Source organism: Brienomyrus brachyistius, chromosome 8 (genome assembly GCF_023856365.1).
Source record: "Brienomyrus brachyistius isolate T26 chromosome 8, BBRACH_0.4, whole genome shotgun sequence".
NCBI lineage: Eukaryota > Metazoa > Chordata > Actinopteri > Osteoglossiformes > Mormyridae > Brienomyrus > Brienomyrus brachyistius.
Genome location: NC_064540.1, coordinates 6,591,817 through 6,611,286, shown reverse-complemented (window position 1 = coordinate 6,611,286; position 19,470 = coordinate 6,591,817). Strand labels below are relative to the sequence as shown.

Here is a 19,470-nt window from a genome sequence, read left to right as displayed (position 1 = left end):
GGACCCTGCGACGGCTCCAACGCCATGTAGCCGATTTACAGTGGTAGCCTTTCGGGGCCGAATCATCACTGCCGTTGGCTGGAGGCGTGGCAGAGATTTCTGGTACCTCCGGTACATACCTTTTGGGAGCCGGAGAATATTCCTTCAAACCTTTCCGCTAATTAGACCTGGGAGACTCCATTGCGCAGCCCAATTTAGAGTCACTCAGACTTGCGGTCAGGTGTCTGCTCATCTAAAAGATGTCAGCTATCGTGTTCGGTATATTGTTTGCTCGTCTGTGTTTTTTCGTACCTTCAGCTTTTCCTTTTGGCTGAGTGCATCCCCTGCCTTATTGCGGGCCATCAAGAATGAGCAATGCAGATACGTCTCATTAAATTGTGTGGGAGTTTATTTAAACGCCCTACGAGGGAGCATTGTCCATTTAAATTAGTGCCCCCAGTAAAACCTTATTATAACTAGTCTGGGGGGGGCAGGGGGGGATCAATAGGTGAGCTTAGGACTCATCTTAGGATCCATCTCATTGAAAATTATTTCCAGAGAGCCTTCATCTCTAGAAAGCTGTAAAATAAAACCCTCTGAAGATCTTCTACTCCTTTAATCTTGCTGTTGGAAGTGTTTTACATAACTGGTACCTTTGTGGATAAGACCAAGAGCAGGTCAGGCTGTGTGTTTTTACTTTGCTTCTGATTCCAAGTTGGCTTTCTGAATTATGTGATATTACCCAGAGTTGATGTTTGTGAGTTTGCAGTGATGAAGAAGTCAGATTTACTGTATCTGTAATTTAGCCTGTCACGATACACAAGCATCACAACCAAGCATGCCCTTTGTTCTGGCATCTGCCCTGTATTACATTGCTGGTTAGAATATCTGTCATTCTAGCTCGTAAAACACATAAAAAAAAAATATATATATATATATATATATATATATTTACATTTCACTTTTGAAATTATTTAAGTCAGGGATAACAGCCTTGTCCTTGACGTATGCAGTTTATTTGATAACAGGAGTCATGACATGAGTACAAAAAACAGCTTTAATTTGGACGAGCAGATGCATGCATTGGTTATAGGAGACTGAGGACGATCGGTGACATCATGTGGCCTCTGGGTCACTGGGACTGGTTGCACTTTATCGACAATGATGATAAATTCATCACTGTCATACCTGGCCAGTAATTGTATTGTTCCAGTATGCACCTTAACCATTCAAAGTTCCAAACGATTCTGTCTAGAACCAACCTCTAGTAAGTCTTACATCAGGTTACACCTGATTGAGTATCGACCTGTCGCATTTGTATCCGAGGTCCATAGTAAATAATATACACTCATCGGGAGACGCCGGAAAGTGGATGCTGTACAACACGAGCGGGTATATCCCTTAGTGTGTTAGGTGCAGAAGAATGGCTAGCACTGACAGCCATATAATGACCTACTGTCCTTATCTAACTTGTAATACAGTACGTATACAGTAATGTATACGTGATGAACATATCAAGATATGCCCAAAATAACTTACATCCGGTGGTCCCAGTCCCAAATGCAATGTAAGGCTGTAGTCTGATTTCACAAAACTGACATGCCTAAAAGTACAATAAAATAGGGGGGTGGCATTAGAATTATAGTAATAAAGACTTTCTGGATGGATACACAAAATAAAAACACCATTATATGATAATTATGGCAATTATTTGTGTATATTCATGCAGTTATAGGTAATAGTAAAATTATAGCTGTTTCATGTTCTATGATTGACATCACAAACAGGGGGCATCCCAGGGCAGGGGGGTCACCACTGGCCCTAAGTGTGCTTACATCAGTAATAAAAAACGTAACAGGGAACCCCCACTGTACTCCAAAACAACACTACGAATGCCAAAAAACACATGAAATTTTGACGATATATTTGTGTTGTCAGCTTGCCAGTCCTCAAACAGAAGGCACAGTCTTCACGGAACACATGGCATACAACTGAGTGCATGCTAGAGGTTTTGCCAGTCTGGCTTTATGACGGAGCTACAGCCTCTTTCGGTCCAGAAGGGTGTCCATTTTGTCGGCCCTGCAAGATCATTTATTCTGTGTTGCTTTTCAGCCTCCCGACAAGGAGGGCGGCCTCCCAAAGCAGGTGGGCAACAAGACGGAGTGTGGCCTGCTGGGCCTTGTGTTGGACCTCAAGCGAGACTACCAGCCCATCCGTGACCAGATGCCTGAGGAGAAGCTTTACAAGGTCTACACCTTCAACTCCGTGAGGAAGTCCATGAGCACAGTGATCAAGCTTCCAGACGGCAGCTTCCGCATGTACAGCAAGGGCGCTTCCGAGATTCTGCTCAAGAAGTGAGTGGATCCAGGATTCTGGAAAAGGGGATCTACACTGGCAGTCAGTCATGGAGATGCAGCCCAAATCACGATGACCGATGATGTTCGAAGAATTAACATACTTGAAAGTTAACTCCTGTGAGCTTGATTAGGACAAGCGGGTAGAAGAGAAATAGGTGGATGGAAGTTAATCTCTATTAAGTAGGTTAGGTAAGCTAGGTGATAGTGGAAGAGCAGACTCATCCATGAGGACAGAGAATCTTGGTTTATTGTAGGCATGTTCGCAGGGAGGTGAACGCCGCAGCCAAAATGGGGGGAAAAAACAGTATGACATAAGACGAAGGAAAAGTTATTCTTTTGGTGGGGGCTGGAAAGAGCGGGACAAAAACTCAGAGCACTGGTGGCCGAGGCTACCATTAAAGTCCTTCAGGGTTAGGGTTACTGGAAATACAAACAACCAATGGTAACAATGGCAAGACTAGAGACAACCGAAGCAAACTCATGGGATTTTTTTTGTTTGTTTTGTTTATTCGTGTTTTTTATGTGTAGGGTAATCAAAATCACCTTTACTATGTGTTGGTAAATTGAATACATTAAAATTAGATAATTGTTCCACTGTTATAATTTTTAAGCATTTTCCCCAAATAGCTACTAAAAGTCTCATTACTGTAAGAGTTAAAAGATCAAATAAAACCAAAAACTAGATAAAATGTTCCCACGTCTTGCAATTTTGTTGCATTTAGCCCACAATAAATAATCTTTTTTGTATGATAAGATAGATATATGCTTTGCTCAGTTTTTTGTTAGTTTTGTCATTTTTTTCTCATCTCATAACTTTTGCCTTGGATTTTATGAAGTTTGTTACAGAAATTCATGGTAATATTATAAAACTGATTAACTACCCCAGAGGCAAAATTGACAGTTAAGGCGACACATTAGTCTGTCTTCAGACTAATTTTAAAATAAAAATTAATATTACAGTAATGAGTTCCTGAAAATGACTCTCATGAGGTCACTCAAGACATCTTCTTGAAAGTTTACAAATGTCATACAAACATTATTGATGTGTTTAATTATTACATATTTTAATTTATATAAAGGGAGTTGCAAAGTTTACAGATTTACCTAATCCTGTATTTTTAAGAAGAAACAGTGTTTTTCTCAAACGTTCAAGAGAACTGGCAATATTAGGGTCACCCTTATAGGTCCTTACAGGTCATTAGATAATGTTGACACCTCACAACGCCCCTTGGCCTGTCCCTGGCAGATGCTCTCGTATCCTGAACGAGACTGGGGAGGCGAAGCTGTTTCGGCCACGTGACCGGGACGAGATGGTCAAGAAAGTGATCGAGCCCATGGCGTGTGACGGCTTGAGGACCATCGGCGTGGCTTACCGTGACTTCTCGGCCAGCCCCGAGCCTGATTGGGAAAACGAGGCGGACATCCTCACTGACCTGACCGGAATATGCGTGGTCGGCATTGAGGACCCAGTCCGGCCAGAGGTACATTTTTTTAAAATGTTTCTTATCATTTGAGGGTTGCTCTCAAATACCAGCACCCATCAAAAAAAAATATTTAAATGAATCCATTTGTGACAGTGTATCACTGCTGGTCTTCAGGGTGTCGGAATTCAAAGTAACTTTAAGTATCACTTTTATGCCGCACTATCCTCTGCTCTGTGTATGCAAACAGAATAAAAGTATAGTAAGCAATCAATATGAAAATTCACAGCATCATCCTTTCTGAGGTTATGCCTGACAAAGCAATCATTGATTCATCCATCCATCTTCTAGCTATCTACCCTGGTCAGGGTCACTGGGACAGACATTGATGTTGAATTAATTTTGAGTGGAATTGAATAAACATACCCTGGATCATTGCCCTGTTCAAGAACTTTCTGAGCATTTTGTTCTTTGCTAATTTGTTACTATTTGAAGGAATTTTGCGAGTCTGATAACCAAACCTATTGCATGTTCAAACAAGCACTATGATAAAATTAAAATTTAGTTCCGATGCAATTCACTGAGCCAATGGGATTAGCTTTGCAGTTCTTCATGATCAAAAAGGAATTTAAAAAGTGTGTATTATTTTTTATCTCCCTCTTCTCCAATCTCTCTTTCTGACCTCATCCCCTGGGCTTCACTGCGTAATTGTCAGAGTTTGACAACTACTCTTCATGAATATAAATTGGAGAAAAAAATAATCACTGGGAACATTTGTGGCTTTTAGGATCAGAATTACAGGCAAAAGAATAATTGTGTTTTCATCTAAATTCATCTAAATGAATGCAAAAAAAGAGAGTTGTTGCTTTGATAACATGGGGTTTAATGTATAACGACATGCCTCTTATCTCACGAGTTGCAAATCCAGCCCCAACTCAGCCCCCCTGTGACTCAGTCAGGTGACTCTGAATCACTCAGCTGACTCTATGAACTATGAGCATGGTCTCTGGGTGTGTGTCACTTCAAAGAGAATCCCCTTCCAAATGCAAATTACTTTAAATTTAATTATCCGTTTGATGTACAGAATACCTTTCATTCAAGAGTAACCCTTTTGGATATTGCTTTTAATATATAAAATATTAACTTATATATGTAATTGCAGTTATAATTGTATATAATTTCAGAACGGTGTTTATGAAATTTCTCATCTCAGGCCACTTACGACTCCCAAAATGCTTGACTAACCTCTTACACCTGTATGAATGGACAGTGTGCATGTGAAAAATATATCATTAGGGAGTAATGAGTAAAGTGGTGTAACGTTACAAAGTCACCTTCAGCTGCCTTTGCCATCCATTATTAAAGAGGCTCTTCCTTTGCACGTCATGTCTCAGATGAGGCAGGTGACGCCATCCACGTAAACCTCCGAAATGGGTCGCCCCCCCCCCCCCAACCCCACCCCTATTCACTTGTGGTTCTAAAGCTGCTTGTCACGCATCGCATGATATCATAAACGCGAAGGTGGTGATGCGGTCCGCTGCATTCACCATGTGGAAAACCATTCGTTTAGTCGCCCTGAATTATTGATCGACGCTATAAGTGAATGTTGAGAAAAATCCAGGACGACGCCATCAGCAATAAACCTCTAGAAGGATCCCTGGATACAGTTTAATGGTCGCGGCTTGACTAATGCCCTTGCGGATTTATAGATTGATACGGAGGTTAAAACAAAGCTTTTCCACACTATGGCACTGAACGGGTCACATATAGACAATGGCCAAAGCACCACGTACAGAAATCGCTTCATTTCTAGGAGCTGAATATATGTCCTTTACTGATCCATAATGTTGTACAGAAACAGTACCAGAAATATTCGACTTAATATACAGCTCTTCCAGTGAAAAACACTGTCGATGATCCATATAAATAATTAACTGTTAATTTTAATGGAACCCTCCAATTTCTGTTCTGCTCTTTAATCTGTGTAGTATCTTCATTTGCGTTTTATTTAGCAGATGCTTTTGTCCAAAACTTTTCTTTTTTTTGAGAAAGCAAATGCCAATAGCCCAACTGTAAAATCACTCTGCAACCCTGAGATTTGAACCGGTGACCTTCTTATCACAGACATGGTGTCCTAACCCAGTCCCATCATCATGATGATGTAGAATAAGTCCAAGTAATGTTAATCCATATACTCTTTGTTGACTTTATTTTCCCAGATTCTTCTGGGCTAACACCATTATATGGCGCCACTGTGTACAGGTGCCAGGGTATATGATATTTTAATTTTTCTGACTTGAAAATATCAGGTTACATAATATCGGTCATCTAATAAGACTTGCTCATTCTGTTTTGTTCCTGGTCATTATGGCTGCCTGATGCAAGTGGAATAATCCATGCCCATGCTCGGTCTATGACATCATCTAATCTGTGTTCCCGGTGCAATAACAGGAACTAGCTTAATGAGGCCGCTGCCCACCCCATGGCCGTTCTTGTAATGTCGTGGTTTCGAAGGCCCCCCCCCCCCCCGAGGGAAGCATCGGACGGGGAAATTAACCTACCGCACCTCCCTCGAAGGTACCGGCGGCCATCCAGAAGTGCCAGCGAGCTGGCATCACGGTGCGCATGGTGACAGGGGACAACATCAACACGGCCCGCGCCATCGCCATCAAGTGCGGCATCATCCACCCCGGCGAGGACTTCCTGTGCATCGACGGGAAGGAGTTCAACAGGAGGATCCGCAACGAGAAGGGAGAGGTACCCATTATGTCACAACGGACTCACCCATCATGATTACGGTGGACACATGACTGAATGGGTCTAATTAAAGTGCTCCTGTAATGCTCAGAAACATTTCATAACAAAATAGCCGACTCCAGTTGCAAAGGAATCTTTGGTAAAACTCATGTTACTTGTTTCTGCAGATTGATAGACAGGTTCTTCCGGATATTAGTCAAGATCAGACTCTTTAAGCACATTTAATTTCCATGGGAGTAGATGCATGTAGAAATATTAATACAAATGAATGTGTGGAGAATTCAGACGCTTTCGTTCCTTGTTACAGGTCGAACAGGAGCGTATCGATAAGGTGTGGCCCAAACTCAGGGTTCTGGCAAGATCCTCTCCCACCGATAAACACACCTTGGTCAAAGGTGGGTAAAGCCTAATTTCAAGGGCGTAACATTGGTTTGACCATATATGGGGAGACATGATTTTATGGGGGAGGGGTTGTATTGGCCAGTTTTGATTATTTGGAGGGTTACAATCCCCCATCGCCCCGATAATTTAAGACCACGCCTGATTTCATGCAGGAGTCTGAATATCTGTGATGCTTTGAGCGGTCATAAAAAATCAACATGCTCTGTCTGCCAGGCATAATCGACAGCACAATGGTAGAACAGAGACAGGTGGTGGCTGTGACAGGGGACGGAACCAACGACGGACCCGCATTGAAGAAGGCAGACGTGGGCTTCGCCATGGTAGGGAGTGCCTCTTCGTCCGCTTCTCTGCTCGTCATTGGCCAGATGGCTTAGAGGCTTAGGGGATGGAAATGGAAAGCCAGCAGATGATTGGCTATTCATCCCGTCATTTACAAAGGCGATACACTCCCTCTGTGTGTCTGGGGAGCTGAAAACGTTTCGGTCTTTTAGAGCATCTCTCACCTCCCCAAAGTCCAAATGATTCATTGTGGAACCATAGCGCCCCTTAGTGTACACGTGCAGTATGCACATGCTCTTCAGATCACCTTCAGCTGATGGTCAGACAAGATTATTCTTTTAACATTCTTAATAATATACATATTTAACAGATTTAGAATAACAAGTCATTTTAATAATTTAAAGAAGTTATTAATTGTTTTAATTTACTTGCCAAGCATTTTTCTTCATTTGCTATATGTGCAATAAATGTAAATATAACATAATTAAAAGGTTATGCCAAGTGCTGGTGGAAACAGAGGCTCACTCTTCTCCGTACCGCACACGGAGTTAAGCTGCAAACACTCCACAGGTCTGTAATGATCCACATGCATTTCTGCCTATGGGACTAGACCGAATCTCGTACATCAACGTGGAAGTGTTCATTACGCTAAAAAAAAGGGCAGATTAACCACTTCACATCAGGTTCAGTAAGTCATAAATCAAACTGTTTTTAATTCTAAATATACAGAAACCTGGGCCTACAGAGGTAAAGAATACTACTGAATGACCACATGGTGTCTGTCTCAGGCTGTAGTCAGACCTTCTCACTAAAGGAAACAAAATGGTCTGCTTGAACCTTGCCCCCTGACCCACAGCTACGTTCCGTGTACATTTTATAGCTTTGGCATCTGCTCTGGCATCCAATGAGATGCATTTAATACCGTGCGTCTGTAAATGGGTAAATCACACATACATGGAGCTCGGTGCAGTAGAGAACTGCAGATTCATATCGTCGCTGCAGGGTATTGCAGGGACAGACGTTGCTAAGGAGGCCTCGGACATCATCCTGACGGATGACAACTTCAGCAGCATCGTGAAGGCGGTGATGTGGGGCCGTAACGTGTACGACAGCATCTCCAAGTTCCTGCAGTTCCAGCTGACGGTGAACGTGGTGGCCGTCATCGTGGCCTTCACTGGAGCCTGCATAACGCAGGTAGGCACAGCCCTTGCTGAGGGACTCCGGACTGAACCATCATGCCCTGGGAGGGGGGGGGTGGAGTTTATCTGCCTGGGATCATTCAGCATTGTGAATGGTTACTTTTCACATCCTTCCCAGAGCAGTGAAGTTTTCGTGTTTGAATGATCACCAGATATAATGACATTTACAGCAGCTTTTCCCAGCCCACCTCTTTCATACCATTATGCACCAAGCATGGATATTAGGGACATGACTGGCATACATCTGAATTATCACTAATATGTGAATTTGGGATTTATGTCCACTCAAGGATGTAAGGACTTTCTATTCTGAACAACAATATAAATTCACTGACCCAGGGACTGTAAGGAATAGGATATAAGAGTAGATAAATTATGAATTATTAGAGAAATATAATTTGTCTTAGCAAATAAATATAGCATTAAAACCCTCAGTAATATATTAATTTGCACATATATTTCTGTTTTAGTTTGGTTTCATGTTTGTCAGTTTTTTGTTGCTTTTTCCTAGAGATAAATTATAATTGCAGTAATGATTAGAAGGACTCTTTGCACACTCCTTGTGCTCCTGCAGGATTCCCCTCTGAAAGCAGTGCAGATGCTCTGGGTGAACCTGATCATGGACACTTTCGCCTCCCTGGCCTTGGCCACAGAGCCTCCCACCGAATCCCTCCTAATGAGGAAGCCCTACGGACGCAACAAGCCACTCATCTCCAGCACCATGACCAAGAACATCTTGGGCCACGGTGTCTACCAGCTGGTTATAATCTTCACGCTGCTTTTTGTGGGTAAGTGTACGGTGGTCATTGCCTTTTAGACCTGTAACAAGCCTCAAGAAGCTTCTTGTGATTTAACAGAAAGCCCACAATCGTTTGCTGATGGTGCGGTTTCTTGCCCTTAGGTGAGAACATTTTCGACATTGACAGTGGCAGGAATGCACCCCTCCACGCCCCCCCCTCGGAACACTACACAATCATCTTCAACACCTTTGTCATGATGCAGCTCTTCAACGAGATCAATGCTCGCAAGATCCACGGCGAGAGGAATGTCTTCAATGGCATCTTCAGGAATCCCATCTTCTGTACCATTGTACTGGGGACGTTTGCTGTTCAGGTAATGCTATATGAACATCCATATTGTATTGAATATGGTCATTTTCCATAGGATGCTGCAAGAGCTTATTCAGTGCTTTTCAGTTAAATATAATGCTCTGACCCCTATTTCAGATTATAATTGTGCAATTTGGGGGCAAACCCTTCAGTTGCTCCCCCCTGGACCTGGATAAATGGATGTGGTGTGTGTTTCTGGGTGTAGGAGAGCTCCTTTGGGGTCAGGTAACTCATTTCTTACTAATCACAAAAATCAACAAATGAATTTACAAACATGCTGTAACTTGTTTAATCTGACAATGACCTCCTCTACAATCTGATTGGATACTTCTCTGCCCTCAGAACATTTTTGTGTAAGTAAAACTCCCACAAGCAGCTTTTTGCACAAAGCAAAAGGCTACTTATGTCACAAATGTACAACAGACATCTAATTTTTTGTCTCCTGAACAGCAATGACTTAAAAATAGCAGAGAAACACTGTATGACCCGTCACCTCTTTTTAATTCCACCCTGGATCAGGTGATATCAACAATTCCCAACAGTAGGTTGAAGTTCCTGAAGGGGGCAGGTCAACTGACAGAGAAGGACGAGGTGCCAGAGGAGGAGATGAACGAGGACAATGAGGAGATTGACCATGCTGAGAGGGAGCTGAGACGAGGCCAGATCCTTTGGTTCCGCGGCCTCAACAGGATTCAGACTCAGGTACATAAGAGCCAGACCATGGGTGTAGCATGATCTCTTCATTCAGGAAGGACATGGTATGAATGTTACGGAGCAGACGGTGGTGTAGACATGTATAATAACCATTTTTGCTTTGTTGAAATGATAATACCTGGATTTCAAGACATAATGAAGATATCATTTGTTGATGGCTCTGAACTTCAGTTAATTATCTTCCACTAAACTCTTCTGTCAACTACATGAAGCTGGTTGCCGTAGTGCAACTTGTCACAGGAGAGGACAACTGAAGATACTATGGATCAAAATTCCTCCTACATCCCTTAAATGGCAGCTTCCGGTCTTGGGGTTGCCTGTGGAGCACTGAAGTCATGCTTCAGTTGAAGTCAGACTTGAAGGCTTTCTGAACTTCTTTGCCCCGTGTGCTACCATTGCTTTCTTGTTGTCCATCATTGTACAGTAGAGAATACCTACACAGGCTAATGCTGTCCATGTCATGTGATTAGTGTGACATTGTGGGAGTTATCCGTCATAATCGGTACGGTTTTCCGTCATGCCTTTGTCTCCTTCCTCCCTCGCTCCCTCCCTCGCTCCCCTTCTGAGCCACCTGTCTCGTTCTCTCCTCCACTGCAGATCGAGGTAGTGAACACGTTCAAGAGCGGGACCTCCTTTCAGGGAGCGCTAAGGCGCCAGTCTTCGACGACCAGCCAGAACCAGGACGTTACCAATGTGTCTAGCCCCACTCACGTGTCCGTGTCCAATGCCCTTTCCTCTCCCACCAACACCACTGCCGTTCCCGCTGGGCGTGAGTGAGATTTCTCAGAGCGAGCTTCAGAGATGCCCCCTGTCACTCAGGACCAATCACTGGAAGCCAGATTCTCACAGCTGTCATATGAGGAAGGCCATATTCGTGTTCATGTTTAAAACAAATATTCTTCCTAGAAGACTGAATCAGAGAGCGGTGATCTCTGTGATGTTATTTTCTGGGTCGGAGTTTCTGCACAATAAGTGCGTGGTTTAAATTTGTGTTTTGATTTTTAAGTTTGAAAAATTTACTTTTTTTCAGTAATCTTAGGGATATTTTGATATTTATATTTCGTGGAGTTCTATGCCTAAGTCACACTTCATTGTTTAGAACATTCTTGTTTTTTTAGCTACTGTTAAATGGAATGTTTTTTGTGTACATTTTTTGTTATAAAATGAACCTTCTGGGGGGATTGATTTCCAGTTGTAGAGGCCAGTATATCAGTACACCTGATTTTTCAAACCTTGTTGTCCTAATGAGAATTTAAGAAGGTGATTCAGTAGGCTGTCAATAGGTCAAGGCGATTAGTTGAGTCAGGTCTTTCTGTTGAGGTAGGTCCTTCTGTGTGTGGACTGGACTAGAACTGACTTGATGTAGGAACACTTGATCATGTGGTTGACAAGAGGATGATTGGCCAAGAGCTATTGTGAAGGGTGGCTTCTCTGAAGACGACTTTGCTCGTTCCTTCGTATCATATCCTCTACTCTTATGCCTCTCGCCACTTTTCGTTTTACATTCACCACCGCTTTCTGAGAGTGCTTGGTTTTTTGTCTCAATGTTAAATGTCTTTGTTTCCCCCAGAGTGCTAAAGAGCCCTGGACTAAGGGTGCAGCCAACGGAGTGAATTTCAGGTTGTGAGTCCTTCAATTGTCTGCAACTAATGTGAACTAATTAACCCATGACAAACTCAGAATGGGTAAACATTCAAGTATAAGCCATCACAATTTTCATACTGTATTCGGTGACCATGTGTTAGATAAGTGGTTCTCAACCTGGTCTGTATCTGTGTTCTGTTCCGTCATCCGCGCTCCTAGTTATCTAATTGCCGATAGAACGCACGCCTGCTAGGAGGCCCGTAGACTGGGTTGAGAACGAAAGCATTTCACACGGAGCCGATGTGTGTATTTCCTGACCCCTGAGGTTGACTCTGTTTTGTTCTCTAAGCAGAGTCTCGCTTTTCAGGGGGAAACCAAAACAAAGGCGTTTATCTTCAGGCAGCTGAGAAGACCCAGAGCGTCCTGTCTTATCTGTCATGTGTAGTGTGTCAAAAGACAGCCTCGGGGGCTGCAGCAACCCATGACGTCTCGTGGATTCCCGTTGTCGATCGTGTCCTATGTGGCGCCAGCTGTCCCCCGGCAGATGCTGTCAGCGCGATTTGTCCTGACTTTCATTCTTGTCCATCAGTCACATGGCTTCTTCTCTGACCATGTCATTTTGTCGTAATTCCCCACCGCGCTGAGGTCTTCTACGCGCTGAGGTCTTCTACGCGCTGAGGTCTTCTACGCGCTGCTGGTGTGCAATGAAAGTTGGGTCAAATCGGATCTGTATGCATCATGCTGTTCCATGTCTCAGACCCCGACTGCAGTTACAGTCACAGGGCTAAACACACTGCAAAATAAAAAAATATGGGAAAATTAACGTTATAAAATAAAGTAGGGGAGCTATAGTCAATACATGCTCAAATAAAAAAACAAAAATCGTAATTTCATTAAAACTATAAGAAGTTTTTAAATTTGTAAATAGTAATATTTTGTAGATGCAATGAAATGGATTGCCAGTGTGCGAAAGATCTATGATAAAATACGTGTTCACAGCAATAGTTTTATGAAGTATCTATTAAATATTCATACAGTAATTTTATTTTGTTGTTCATGTCTTCCAGCAGTAATTTTATTACTGAATTTTATTTTTTCCATAACTTTTTCTCTAAAATTTGGTAAACACTATTTTTTTAAATGAAACCGTATACAGTTGTGGCAAAGACAATTAATTTCTTTAATCAAACACACTATTCATCAATAAAATTTTGATCTAGTGACTTTCATCAAACTCTCCATAGACCAGAAAGGACCTGAGGGCCTATACTTGAGTGTTTATTCAGATGCGCATGACCATGAAGCTTGCTGCAGAAACGTTCCGCTGTCAAGCTTCACAGTATGGCTGTCCGTGTGCTCCTGTGCGTCACCGGCGTTCCTTATAGCGCCCCCTGTCAGAAGCTGCATGCGTTCGAGGTCCTGTTGGCTTCCAGCTTGTGGCTGTTGGCGGCAGTGTTGGCATAACGCTCATCTCCCTGTGCACACCATTATGTATGCATTGTGTTCTATCTTGTCCTTACTTGGGAGTCTTTGTGAATGTTTGGTCTTTTTTTATGCATTTCTTTTTTAAGTTTTCCTCTTTCCAAAACTTATCTGGAAACTAATCTCTTCCTCCTACTTACCAACTCACCGAAAGATTTCTCACCATGCATGGGTTTTGGATTAACGTCGCTTGTCTCTAGGGCTACGCTACAGTGGACCTTAGCATTTATAACCAGCGCTGCCCATCTTTTTATGCTGTACAGAAGTACAGTTGTTTTGCTTTACCAGTCTTTTCTCCCCCTTTGTTTATTTTATGTTTCATTTGCAGTCCCCTCCCAATGCACGCCAAACAATGAGTTGTGTACCTCAGAAGTCCTGTGATTCAGGACCCGTTTCTGCCCTACCTTTCCTTACCCCACCCTTCTAGCCTGGAGACGCAAAACCCCATAATCAATGTGGTTCTTTCTCCCCCCCTCCCAGATACGGGTTGTGAATGCATTCCGTAGCTCCCTCTATGAAGGCCTGGAGAAACCCGACTCAAGAACCTCCATTCACAACTTCATGACTCACCCCGAGTTTAGGATAGAAGACTCTCAGCCTCACATCCCCCTCATTGATGATACTGATGCCGAAGAGGACCCGACCTTAAGGAAGAACTCTAGCCAACCCTCTTCACCCAACAAGAACAACAACGCCATTGACAGCGGCATCAACCTGACCACTGACACTAGTAAATCTGCTGCCTCGTCCAGTCCGGGCAGTCCTCTACATAGCCTGGAGACGTCCCTCTAGCCCTCCTGTTGGGGACACAACTAGCTACATACTCCAAGCGCAACATGGCCAAGAAGGAGGAAGAGCACCTTCGGGCTGATGGATGTGTACATGCTCCGAAGCTGATTTTTTTATTCGGCGGCATGCAGAGGAAGCCGAGATTGCTGTTGAGTGACTTGGAAAACTCTATAAACTATACACTACCCTTTCACGAGAATAAAATCACTATATTATTAATAGTTTAAATAATAAAAATATATATAATTACTCCTGCATGAATGTATATTACCCAAGTTTTTATTTAATTTCATTTTGATTTTACTTTTTTTTTTTTTTTTTTTTTTTTTTTTTGAATTGATTTGATTTTGGTGGGAAGTGCTGTGGACTGATATTTTAAGACAGCTTATCTGATTCACTGGTCTGTGAGTTTCTTGTGTGGCATGTATTAAACTGTATAGATTTATTTGATTAAAAAAAAAATGACGTGTACTAAGGTTGCAGGACTCAACTTGCACAGTAGATTTGCACTTGTCGGAAAAGAGAAACCCATAATAAATAGAATTTATTGAAATATATATACATATATATGTATATATAAATATATATACACAGAGTTTATCTTTGTTTGTTGGCATGTTGCCTTGTTTCTGCTTCAACGGCTTACTCCTTACTCCTTTAACTTATTTACATCCTAAAGAGAATGTGATTTGTTTACAAAACCCATAGATACTTCCTGGTTTATTTGTAAGGTACAAAACCATACTTCAGACGTAGTAGGAACAGCTCAAGTTGTTGAGTACTTCTGTAACATTGGACTTTAGGTGTTTTATTACAAACTGTGTGCTGGATTTTGCCTGCTATTTTGTTAAATATTGTAGATATTTTTAGGTTACAAAGACACCAAAATATAATGGGATACGTAATTAATGTGGCATCTTAGTATTACATGATTGTTGGGATCAACTCTGAGCGGCATCCTTTGTGTCCAGACACAGATTTCAAGATGGAGAGGTTTGTCTCTTTCCGTTCGTTTTCTTTTTTTCGATGCTTGAAATTTATTTGAGATCATTCTCAAGATCAAGAGGGCCGTTCAGGACTGATTTTTTAAACTATCTACTATATAAACACTGCTTGTTTAACACAAATGTTTTAAACCTGTGTGACCATCAAAGGCTGCGATGGATTTATAACATTAGAAACAATTGCAAACTAAGTTATATTGGGCTTATCTGTATGAAAATCAAAAGTTGTGTTGAAATATTGTGAGATATTGTGTTGATTCTTTTTTTTTTTTAATTTTATTTTTGAATTTATTTCCTTATAAGAAATTAACCGGGCTTCTGGGCTTGTGGAATTTTGAACACCAACTGAAAAAAAAACTAAATTGAATGTTGCTTTTTTTTAAGAAAAAGATCCTTTTTCTGCACTATCTGGTTATGAATGAACCTCTGTGTTGTATATTTAGATGTGCTTTTGTGTGTTTTTAATCAAGCTTGTCTTCCTGCAGTCACTATATATACTCTAGCATCCCAACAGTATTCACAAGTTGTTAACTATTTATTATGCTTTCCAAGTGGAGGGTCAGAGGTCATGTAAGGCAGATGTGCGACCATCACAACCGGATTTATGGTCCTGAAATGCGATTATTATTATTATCACTAATTCTGGCTTATGAGGAAGGATGGTGGAATGCGCTCAATATGCAAGCTAAACAAATCCATTTTTTTTACTCTGAATTCAATATTTTGACCTGTTTTTCTTTCTTTTCTTTTCTTTTAATCTGCATCCATGGCTCCTGTCATCAGTAGATGGTGAACAACCTTAAACGGTTCGCTCAGGCATGTAAAAAAGGAAAAAAAAAAAACACTTTTGGTTGGGACTGCCGGGAAAATGCCTTTCGCGGTAAAGGCCTTCGCGTGTCACAGAGTCTGGCTTTGGCACGTTCGTCTGATATTCCGGTCATTTTCACACCCTCGCGATGCAAATTCCGCCAGCGTCCTGCACCTGTTCGTACATCAACCCGACAGTCAGCTTTAAGGCAATTAACAGTGAGAAACATAGAGTATTATTTGTAAATAGTGTAGCCAATCATTTTCACTGGAGATGCACATCCATGTTGGCTTATACGCACAGGGACATTTTATGTGTGATGCGGCATTCGTTTTTTGTTTGTTTGTTTGTTTGTATGATTACTGTAGTACAGGTCGAGTATTCTGCACAGAGTGCCCACATTGGTGAGCAAACTCATTCATGCCGTTTCACTATGACTAATATACCTAAACCACAATATTGAAGTATATTATTATGAATAATGACAATGATGATGATAATAAAATAATGATGACAATATCTCTCGCAATACATCAAATGCTTCTATGTACTGTAACTAGCAGCATGCATTTTGTGGAACAAACCAATGAGAAGCGAAATGCCAGTAGTAAATTTGGCATTCTTTCCATGTATGGGTAAATGATAAGTGTTCATCCATCTTGTTTTTATGAATTTTTTTATCTATACAATAATTGTAAATAAAGAACTCAATGTCTTTGTTCATTTAATACTATGCAAAACGTCATGCTTTCTGATTGTTAACCCACCTACCCTAGAGTGTGTTGCTGGAATGTCTGTGGTCTCAACAGTCAGTAAACAATGTGATGTAAATGATTTTATAGTTTGACAAAAGTAACGAACTGTGACTCTTGCTGCTTTACTGTCCTGACCATAACTCCAGACAGAAACGCAAGTGAAAGAAATAAATAAATAAGAAAAAAAAAATAGCACTAAATAAATTTCCCAGAGCAGCATGAACCAGAATGGTGTCCCCTGAGCACTGTGGCGTCTGTGTGATGTTTACTTTGCCGAGCCTGGACTCTAAAGACCTCTGACGTGCTTGTCAAACAGGAAATGCATGCCTGTCCAATGGGAAGCAGCTGAGCGGGGCCCCGGATAACGTGATTCGCTAACTGTTCACTTCATTAGAATCCCATCAGCATGTCATTAGCATGTTAATGTACAGTCTCATAAGGAGGCGGATTGACAGCCCATGTACAGATCCTGGTAATAATTGCCTTTATTAACCAAGCACGTGGTTGAGTAACTGCACTTGTGAGTGAAAGGTCATCGCTTTCAATCTCAGGATGGGACCTGTTGTTGTACTGTTCAGAAGGGTACTTAACACCAGCCACTTCTGTGGAATTTTCAACTGTACGCATTGGTAAGACCTCCAAGCTTCATCAGAACTGCGGCCATTGTGAATTACTTTGGAAAGAAATGGGTCTGTAAAGCCATAGCAGTTGTAAACACCAGCAGTATTATTTCCTCAGGTCTTATTATTTCGGAAACAGAATTAATGCTTTATCTCGCAAAAGGAATGCTGCAAGATTGTCATGAAGTTTGCTGGCATTTGTGAATACTGTTATTGTTGCTGGTTTGCTAACCATATGAAAACATTGACCGAACATTTCTTGTTTGTATCCAGTGACTCTCCAGCATGATTGTAACGAGTGAGATCCATCTGTAAGCTCAGTTGTATGTAACCTTTAAGGCCTCTGTTCCTTTGTCTAACAAACGACATCCTCTTTGATACCATAAATGGTAAGTAACCATGTGTGCTTATTTTATTCATTTCCTTCCTTGGGTAAGCTATGCTTCTTCATTTTGGTTAAATTTCTATGTTTTGCTGGAATATGGAAAAGGAAATGCTTACATTTGGGGGAAAATGTTATTTCACCAAAACTGCAAATGGAGCATTGTTTTACAGTAACCAGCCAATAAGCGTCCTCCTGTCTTTATGCACGAGATATGCTTGTAACAACTGGATGAGTAAAAGTGGTAACTGCATGGTATAAAACTGCATATGATACGCAATTAAAAAAATCAGTCTCCTTTTGCAAACTTTAAATGGGTGTAATGCAGAGTTTATCAAAGCATTTCAGGAGTTTTATCAGTCTTATGACATTACATCAGTATCTGAATTTGGATTAGAGAACACCTTGAATTGTGGTTGTGCTTATTAATTTAAAATAAGGTCAAGATACCCAACAATCCAGCTTCCAACCACTTGTCCAGTTGATCAAACACTTTTCAAAAAATATGCCAGATTTACAGTCAAAAATAAAATCAAATTTTTGCACATTGTGTCGTAAAATGTGCATACTTATATTCCTGCCAGTTAGCCAGTGCACTGTGTAATGCATGGCCTCAAGCTTGTGTGTATCCTCAGCTAATTCCAAAACCACAAGATGTCACAGGAAAATGTCCTTCGTTGAAATTCACCGACCAAAGCAAAGAACATGAGAGCTGAATTGGCACTCCCTTTCTTATACTCACCAATGAAATCTGCTTCCCTTCCTCTTCCATCTCCCGATTCCTCATTGCCTCCTCTGCTCTTCTATTTCTTCTTGAAACGTCTGACGGGCTTGACTTTTGATGCCCTTTGTGAGAAATATGGCATTTCATGGGCGTCGGCCATCCTCATAATCCAAAGTTTGTCATCACATAAAATAATCCGTCTCGATGGAACAGAAGGGCGTGTGTACGAACAAAGAATCATCTTTAAAAATAACTCGTGTGTCTAAAGCTGGGATATGGAGCACTTGCTAACATTTGTTTGTCTGAAATTGACATTTTTTTCCCCTCTCTTATACAACACCATATTCTGACAAGTCCTACTACTGAGTTAATTTCCCACATTTTTAAACGAGTCAACATTTGCCTCTTTCAATAAACTTGAAACATTTAATAATGCAATGTTATAGTGTACATGTTGCACATATTACATTCTTGTTACTGTCAGCTTGACCAAATCCGGTATCTCAGTTACATGAGTGGCTCCTTAGACACTCCCTAAAGAGGACAATCTTAAACTGGGTTAACTGAGACGTTTGTCACAATCCTCACCCTCCACCAGATGGTGCCATTCATCTAAAAATATCATTGTCATTGGCAGGAATCCTCTGAAGTGGAATACAGACTGATTTCACCCTTTAGCATTGACTGTGATGCCTTGTGAACGGCAACAATGTAACATACCACCAGAGCAGCAGCGGCAACCATGGCGGTATCATTAGTGGCTCACAGTCCAGGTTGAGCCTAAAGGTTGTGCTATTGTGCTTTTTTCAATCTGTAGGTGGGCAAAATGATTACCGAGAAAACTCAGCAAAAATAAAACATGGCTGATTTACAATTTTTTTCCTAAAAGTACATAGCTACCAAATACGCGTTTACCTGTACTCTCTAGACAGGAGATTAAATTACTCGCTAATCCTTTCCCTAACAAGGCCACCATGATCATACTTTACATTTTTAAACAATGTTCATTAAAATTTGTAGAATTCGGTTTTCCATTCACATACATGGTTTCTGAAAACCAATCAGAAGATTCTTCAAGCTCTATGGTCAGGTGTTGGACTTGTTA

The 19,470-nt window shown here is 41.3% G+C and overlaps 1 protein-coding gene across 15 annotated transcripts in view; it reads left to right on the top strand.

Annotated features, from left to right (window-relative positions):
• The window catches only part of atp2b2 (ATPase plasma membrane Ca2+ transporting 2), a 132,447-nt gene extending 115,579 nt beyond the window's left edge, over positions 1 to 16,868 (top strand). For 10 of the 15 annotated variants that reach the window (XM_049022093.1, XM_049022090.1, XM_049022088.1 and 7 more), the window contains 11 exons: positions 2,092 to 2,333; positions 3,583 to 3,817; positions 6,335 to 6,514; positions 6,822 to 6,909; positions 7,130 to 7,236; positions 8,198 to 8,389; positions 8,969 to 9,182; positions 9,296 to 9,507; positions 9,621 to 9,728; positions 10,023 to 10,205; positions 13,764 to 16,868. In XM_049022093.1, coding sequence (XP_048878050.1) covers positions 2,092 to 2,333; positions 3,583 to 3,817; positions 6,335 to 6,514; positions 6,822 to 6,909; positions 7,130 to 7,236; positions 8,198 to 8,389; positions 8,969 to 9,182; positions 9,296 to 9,507; positions 9,621 to 9,728; positions 10,023 to 10,205; positions 13,764 to 14,075 — 2,073 coding nt within the window. In that variant the 3' untranslated portion in view covers positions 14,076 to 16,868. Of the gene's footprint in view, positions 1 to 2,091; positions 2,334 to 3,582; positions 3,818 to 6,334; positions 6,515 to 6,821; positions 6,910 to 7,129; positions 7,237 to 8,197; positions 8,390 to 8,968; positions 9,183 to 9,295; positions 9,508 to 9,620; positions 9,729 to 10,022; positions 10,206 to 10,814; positions 10,987 to 11,787; positions 11,841 to 13,763 lie in introns of all 15 variants that reach the window. The other 5 variants (XM_049022096.1, XM_049022095.1, XM_049022091.1 and 2 more) reach the window with 2 other exon arrangements.
• The last annotated feature ends 2,602 nt before the right edge of the window (positions 16,869 to 19,470 follow it).